General features: G+C 40.5%; 1 protein-coding gene across 2 annotated transcripts; it reads left to right on the top strand.

Moving 5' to 3' along the window:
• The first annotated feature begins 47 nt into the window (after positions 1–47).
• Positions 48–8,044, top strand: LOC148885511 (uncharacterized). 2 transcript variants are annotated; one of them, XM_089019022.1, is made up of 14 exons: positions 48–287; positions 869–1,023; positions 1,091–1,234; positions 1,307–1,439; positions 2,327–2,487; positions 2,741–2,902; positions 3,725–3,863; positions 4,088–4,245; positions 4,319–4,477; positions 4,879–5,020; positions 5,103–5,251; positions 6,532–6,705; positions 6,854–6,892; positions 6,975–8,044. In XM_089019022.1, the coding sequence occupies exons 2-14, from the start codon at positions 904–906 to the stop codon at positions 7,425–7,427; spliced, it is 2,133 nt and encodes a 710-aa protein (XP_088875148.1). In that variant the 5' UTR covers positions 48–287; positions 869–903; the 3' UTR covers positions 7,428–8,044. The 2 variants fall into 2 exon arrangements, with proteins under 2 accessions (XP_088875148.1, XP_088875149.1); XM_089019023.1 differs by having other exon boundaries at positions 3,779–3,863.
• The last annotated feature ends 155 nt before the right edge of the window (positions 8,045–8,199 follow it).

The raw sequence follows: 8,199 nt of genomic DNA on the forward strand, positions 1-8,199 counted from the left end.
CCGTTCTATCCCGAGGATTATGTTTTTATCTCGGATTACAGATGGCAATATTAAGAACAGGACACGGGCCTTGGCCCTTAATGGCGTCATGTTAATGCGCAGCTCCATTTAAAAGCCTTTGGTCTGTGCCGCGTCGGGTGCACAATCAGATCGACGGCGCACCGGACGGCCCCCCGCCCTCGTCACGACGTATCCGACGAGTCAACACATTTTTTTTTTCAGCGCTGACTAACGTTCAATGTGATTTTTCTTTTTGTGCAGAAGAGAAGCGCTGTGATGCTGTGATGGTGAGGACAAAATTTTCATTCTTCCAAATATGTACTGTATGTTGTTATAATGCCTGAAATTAAGCACACCTGTACGATCCAATAGGATTCATCAAATGGGTAAATAAATAAAATATATATTTTTTGAAATATTGTGTTTATTACTGACACTATCAGAGCGATTAATTTTCCAGTGTTTGTCAAAATCAAAATTGACAACACAGCGTATTTGTATCACATTTTAATGTATTGTCATAGTGTTGCGTCTGTGTAACCTCTCAGTCGTACAGGAGTGGTCCATCGATGAAAAGGTTTCTTTAGCAGTCATCTGTACTTCTTTGAAGGTCTCTCGGACATTTCGCTCTTCATCCGAGAAGCTTCGTCAGCAAACTAAAGTTGTGATTATATATATGGCCAGAGAACCCAGCAAAAACTTTAGTTCTCTGACGAAGCTTCTCGGATGAGGAGAGAAACGTCCGACATCTTCAAAGAAGAACAGATGATGGCTGAAGAAACCTTTTCATTGTTGTTATAGTGCGGTAACGACACAAGGAAGGAGGTTGTGATTTTTTTTTGTATAATTTTGTATTTCTTTTTTTAAGATTCAATATAAAGACCAGAGTAGATTCCGGACATCATGAGTTCATTGCAGCGAGCGCAAATGGAAGAAAAGCACAGCTCAACGCATCGCTCCGCTTACGCGCAGCAACAACCCTTTGCTGAGCAGCAAGTATTCATGGCAGCAGCCAAGTATCAGGTACTTCAAAACTTGACTTTTAGTGTCATGTCAACATTCCTCAAGATTTTTCCCCCCCTCTTCTCAGGAGATGAGAGGTTTTCAACATCACGGCTCTGCGCCTCAGATTTCAGTGACACAGAGCACTCCGGAGATGAACAGGAGGCTTCACCTGTTGCCGGGTCACCAGTTTCCGATTCCTACCGAGCAAGGCGACGTCGGTTCCATCAAGGTCGTGGGGTCACCTGGTATTTTTGAGCAATACTTTTACATGTATTTATTGTGTCGTTTTGATGATTGACAGGCGCTGTCGTCCGAGGAACAGCAAACGTTGGTGAAACTTGTGCCTTACGGTCCGAGTCTGGATCCCAGCCACAGCGCCCCGTGTACGCCGAAGCTCTCTGACAGGAAACCTCTCACTGATTTGTCCAATCAAGGTGAATGGCTACAGTTAGACTGGTCAATAGCAATTTTTAATCAGACAGATTTATGTCTTTTTTTGGTATATATATGTATATAAAATGTCATTTGATTGACTTAATTATTCATTGTTTTAATTTGATGACTATCCGATGGCTGCCGCGGCTCACCCACAGAAAAAACTTATCCTGTGACTGTAAAGTGACCTTAAATTTTGAAAGGTGCTTAGAAATGACATGTATTATTATTATTACTGAGATATTTTTTAATAGTCTTTACATTAACTCATTCACTGCTGTTCCCGAATTTATTCAGGAATTGAAAATATGAAATTTTCTTGCGAGGGAGTGCCGATAAAGCGCTGGTTAGACCTCTGGCTATGTTTTTTTCCCTTCGACATAAGGACAGCATTTGCTTTTTGTTGCACGTCTGGCAGTGAATGAGTTAAAAAAAAAATTTTCATATATATATATATATACAGTAAAGTCTCGTTATATCGATATCGTTGTTTGTTTGTTAGTTTTGAATTCTATATATGTAATTTAAAAAAAGGCATTTTCTTTATATCAATCTGTATTACGGTTATATTGTTTATTTGCATAGCGCAATTTCACTTCCGTCAGAATTCACTTTTAATCGTTTAGATTAATTAGCACCATATAGATATTTTTTTAATTATAAAATAAGATGCACTGCTCCTGTTGCATTGTAGTTTTCTCAATGAAATTAATAATCATAATCATTGGGAAAGATTAGATTAGTCTTTATTAGTGTCCTTTATATTTATTTATCATGTCTTTTTTATGTTGATACTAGTGCAGCGTGTGTTATACAAACTTGGCCAATAAAGATGATTCTGAATTAATCCCGTCAACACATTTTTGTGCTTTCCCCCTCCCCTCAGATTCTGAAGCGTTCTTCAATTTATTGGCCAACACTCAAAGTCAACGGCTTGACGACCAACGAGTATTTCTTCCTTCATTACCCGGTTTAGACACAAAGGAGCCGCAATCATCATCTGGCGCAGATTCAAGCTACTTGTGCTACATGGTCTCCAAAGTTCAGGTTATTATATCACGCCCTGATCAATGTCATGCATCAAAATTGGGAAGACAGAATTTTCTTTTTAAAAATTAGCTTTTTAACTCATTCACTCCCATTCACAAATTTATTCCGGAATTGTAAATATGACGTAGAGCGCCATTCCCGAAGTTGTTCGTGTTTTGTTTTTTCATGCTCGAGTGGACACATTTTTGCACATGTCTGCCAGTGAATGAGTTAATATAAAATTTGAAGGAATATCATGATTAATTTTCAGGGAAGCAGAATGGAAGACCAGAGGTGCTCTCTTACTCTAATTCAGCCGACGGAGCCAACACGAAAGGACAACGACGTTTCCGGAATTCCACGCTCTGCCTCTTTCAGCCCCGGTTCAAACGTCGAACATCTCAAGAGCCAATCGAAGACATCCCCTAAAAAGGTAAACCAGCAAATAAAAATGATACTATGCATTTATACTGTAAATGCCTCATCAAAGGTAGCAATACTATATATTTTTTCTGCACTATATGAACATCTTCAATGTATGTCCCATTTTAAAACTGTTTTCTTATACTGTATAGTGTTCACCGCGTTATGAGACACATAGAATTGTGCTTGAGGTATGCATCCAGTAGATGAAGCTATGCAAAACAGAATATTGCTGGGTTAAAAATGATCATTCCCTCTGGTTCATAACTCTTCACTGTGTTAGAAGATGGTGGTAAAATCAGCAAGAACCAAAAGGTGTTGAACAAAAAATATTATTTCAATCTTGTAGACAGCAGAGACATTGCGAGGTCGGTTGAGGAGGGGCAGAGAGAGATGGGGCGTGTTGGAAGAGCATGTGATGTCATGTAAAGGCGGGCAGGATGTGACATGACAGGAAGTGCAAGAAAAACAAAATGATGCAAAAGGAAATAGAAAAGATGTTTAAAATGTGTTCGTATAGCGAATTGCCTTAACAAATACAATACAGCTTTTTTGATCGCGTTTTCACAACCGGTGCAGCTTTAACAAAGTGCTTCACAGAACTTTTAAAATACTACATCTGAGAAATCAGAATATGGACCCACCAATAAGGCGTTTCTGATTTAAAAAAAAAAATGTTTTTTTGAGAAAATTCAATGCGTTCAGGTGCGCCCCATCATGCGGAAAATACGCTACTTATATTCTGTACTTTTTTTTTTGCATAGTTAAAGTAGTCAGTGAACTAATTCAAATGCCGCAAATCAAAAACGGTGTAGCACTCTCTACCATGCAGGCTTTGAGTCGAGCTGAACAGAAGCAACTCCTCACCTTAATGTCTCATGCCCAGCGAGGTCGCATGGAGGAGCAGCGATGCGTCCTCGCCGCCAGTCCCCAGACGTCCCCCAAACGCGAGCCTGATCAGAGCGTGGCAGGTTTGAGGCTTATTTACATTTCCTGTGTCTTATGTGCAAATACATTTGACTAAAACCAAAATAATAGATAGTATTGTCGATTTTAACTGAAGTTATATCTACTGTGAATTCGACATTATAGCCATTCAACCTGTTGGATTTTAACGCAACTTTTGGGCTTTTTGCCTTAGAAAGAGGATAAAGTAAATGGCATTTATAGAATGCTTTTGCTTGTGCACGGGCAGGCCCGGATTCCGAAAAGTTCTTCAACATGCTGGCCAAATCACAATGTAAACGTCTGGATGACCAGCGAGTGTGTCTCCCATCATTACCCGGGATCCAAAACGGAGACTCCACCCACAAAGACTCGAGCTATTTGTGTTACATGGTTTCAAAAGTCCAGGTGGGTGGACATCTCAGCGAAACTAAACCCAGTGACCTGAGAGCAGTCCTCATCTCCCATTTTCCAATAACAGGGCTCCAGGCTTGATGAACAGAGATGCTCTGCGCCTCATATCCTCCAGAATTTGGGCACCCCGACGCACCAAGGCAAAGATTTATCCGGTGCAGAAACATCTGACAAAACGTCAAGGTCTGGTTCTCTAAATGGAGACGGAAGTGACGCTTCACAGCAGGTGAGACTCCCAGAGAAAGTGGCAGAAAGAGTGAGATCCCCACAAAGATAATGTTTATATGCTTATTATCTTCTGTTTTCGTTAAAAAAAAAGACAATTTGCCTAGTTTGAAAAAGATGATATTCGCAGATGAATTAATTGGTCAGACCGTGGACAGTAAATCAAGTTTTGCGTTTCCTTTATAAATCCTGTATCTGTGTTATACCGCCACCATGTGGCTATAGAGGAAATAATCAACCGTCACTGAACTTGAAACCCACGACAAAACGATTAGTTGGTGGGAATGGAACGGTTTTGATAGAATTTGTATTGATGTTAATTTCATTCATTTGTGATTGCGGCATGACGGTGATCTGATTGTTATCATCTCATTGTTCTACTCCACCCCCTCCCCCCTCAAGCTCTCTCTCACTGAGCAGCAACAATTCCTAAAAATGATGACCCATGCCCAGAAAGGACGTATGAACGAACAGCGTTGCACTTTACCCCTAAGCAAGAGCACACCCACCACGCCCACACGCAGCCCAAATAAAGCCCCTCCTGGTAACCAAAAAAACAAAATCGCCACATGGGGTGGTCGCCGTGTATGTTGTCTCGCTCTGAGGTGGGATTCTCTTCCATGCAGGTCCAGACACGGATGCGTTGTTCCGCATGGTGGCCTGCAGTCAGGCCCGCCGGCTAAATGACCAGAAGGTTGCCCTGCCCTCCCTACTCGGCATCAACCTGAAAACGGAGGGAAAACACAATGGGAGTCATGTGAAAGCTGCAACTCCGGTATGAGGCTTCATACCAGTTGACACAGTAAATTAGTTTATTCATTTAATTACTTATTGAAGTATGTATTTATTTTTTCTTTATTTTCATTGGAATCCATTAACTCATTCACTGCCATCTCCAAATTTATTTGTGAATTGAAAATATGACATAGAGTGCCATTCCTGAATTAGTTCGGTTTTGTTTTTTTCTTTCTTGGGTACCGATAAAGTGCTGGCAGACCACCTATGGCAATGCTTTTGCCTTCGACAAGGGGGCAGCATTTCTTTTTTTCCCATGTTAGCGCTTTGTTCCAGCTTCAGCTGTTGTTAAAGCATTATATAAACCAATGTGTATGTATTGCATTATACAGACGCTCCCCTACTTACAAACATTCGAGTTACGAACAACAGTACATACGAACATTTTTGTAGTGACGTATGTCGTATTCTCTCCAGTTGTACATGCACCTATCTTTATCGAGACTTATACAAGCCTTAAGCATACATTCCATACAAAATATAGCACTGAAGCAACTTACGAATAACCGTTCGGAACATACCTTGTTCCTAAGTTGGGGAGCGTCTGTATTTTGGACAGCTGCCCCCATTTCAAGCTCAGATAACTCCAGACCCATATAACTTGGGAATTAATTTTTTTCTGATGAAAGAAGAAAGTCTAAGGTTTCTTACACGGCATTGAATGTTTATGCAGTCCTAAAACTGCTTGGGTGCCGATGAAGCGCTACCCATGGCCCCTGACAATGTTTTTTCCCTTCCATAAGGGGGCAGCATTTCCCTTTTTTCCATGTTCACGCTTTGTTCCAGCTTCAGCTGTTGTGAAAGCGCTATATAAACCAATATGTATGTATTGCATTGTATTTTGGACAGCCGCCCTCATTTCAAGCTCATATAACTCCAGACCTATATAATTTAGGAATTAACTCATTTTTTCTGATGAAAGAAGAGAGTCTAAGGTTTCTTACGCTAAATTGAATGTTTATGTAGTCCTACAACTCAAATTTCTGTGGGTCCTGGAATTCAAGTGACAATGACACTGGAGTGGACACATTTTTGCACATCGTCTGGCAGTTCATATTGTTTGTCCATTGATTGAATGTTATCTTTTAATTCATTGCATTTTCGGGCCTGTATTATTTTTCAAGATAGATGATCGTATGTATTTTTTAATAAACACATTAAGACCATCGGTACTTCGATTATCCAATGTATCCGAGGTCGATGAGTTCCTAATCGATTACACCAAAATGACAACCTTCCGTGGTTCATCTCTGCTGCCAGATTAGTGCGCCACAAATGAATGTGGCTGAAAGCGCAGCATCCAAAAAACACGGGATCAAAGCATATGCCTGTCAGGCAAAGACGACGATTGCACCATCGGTGTGCAGCCTGCCAAAGTCTGCATCTTTCAACTGTGAAACAGAACACCGAGGGACACTTAATTCCACAGCTCAGGTGAGCCAAAATAATCTGAGTTGATAATGTGTCACATGTACAAATAAAAAATGTCGTGGTGGACAAACCAAGCAGGAAAAAAATATTTGCTCTGTTTGGACTTCTTTTCTCATTCATTGTCATGTGAAAATGTATCTTCCTTTTTCAGATGACTGTAAAGGTATCCATGAGCTTCACACCACAGATGGTAAGTTTGACTTGGTATGAAATGTAGCTTTGAAATGAATTTCCTCACCATTTTGTTGGTTTTCTCTGATAACCTACAAAAGGGGCATAAGAATTTGAACCAGCCTTTCCCAGAGGTCTTCCTCACTCTTGGCGCTCCAGGAGAAAATCTCATGATCCCCCTTAGCCCAAGACCTGGAAGACCCGTGTCCTTGAACCTGAATCTCATCCCCAAGGAGGACGTGGGGTCGGCGCAATGTTCACCGAGTCGCACGAGCCCCAGGAAGCCTCGCTCAAGGCCTTCGTCGCCCCTGCCCAAAACGGCCCAGAAGGCGCATCCCGTTAATTGTGGCTCTCCAGAATGGGGGCCGTCTGCAAACAGCCTCATGAGCCCGCAGGAAGATTGCTTCTCTCTGATTGAGAAGGTTCACACGTCACATCTGAAAATGGGGGCAACTCATGGGGGACACAAACACAAAGGTGATCCAGTCAGAGAGAGGGGCATTGCAAAAAGGGGTGCAAAGAAAGATTGGAAGGATGGTGGTTATAAACACTAAACATTAGTCAAAGTAAGTAGTTTGCTGGACAAAAGAATTACTTGTGTGTTTGATCCACTCTTTTTTTCTATAGTACTTGAATAACCAGAACCTCTCAACTCTAAAATAGACTTGCTACTCATTTTGTGTTGTGTTTCTATATACTGTACATTTTACTCCTTTGGTTTACTTTTTTGTCTTGCATTATACTGTATGTACTGTCAAATACAAATAAAGGACACTACAAGAAATGTATGCATGTGGACAATCGTAATAGTTGTATTAAATGAATTTATTCATTGATAGAAGAGCATGTTAATGTTCCAGGACTTGCAAAGTGCACACAAACAACAATATAGTATTGAATTTTACTTTAAGAGACTTTATGGTTTTGTAAATTTTTATCCAGGGGCAACTCACAAGTCATGAACTGAGTCTTGTAATAATTGATTTCATTTCTAAGCACCTTTCAAAACTCTCAAGGTAACTTTACAGTTACAGGCTACGTTTTTTTTTTTTGCTGTGGATGAGCAGTGCCAGCCACACGCGCTAGCGTTCACTCAACCCGGAATAACTCAAATAGATAGAAAGCTAGCTAGCTCGCTAATCTGTTTCCTGACTCAAATAGCTATCTCGCTAATATATAGCTAGCTATCGAGATAGCTAATAGAAATCTAGCCAGCTATCTAGATAGCTAGCTAGCCAGAATGTTGAGTATTTACTATTTTGATGATTTTTGACTTATTGTTTTAATGTGTTGTATTAGTGTATACATAAATAAAATGCATTTTTC

This window comes from Hippocampus bargibanti, linkage group LG17 (assembly GCF_051943395.1).
Source record: "Hippocampus bargibanti isolate YZ-2025 linkage group LG17, ASM5194339v1, whole genome shotgun sequence".
Taxonomy (NCBI): domain Eukaryota; kingdom Metazoa; phylum Chordata; class Actinopteri; order Syngnathiformes; family Syngnathidae; genus Hippocampus; species Hippocampus bargibanti.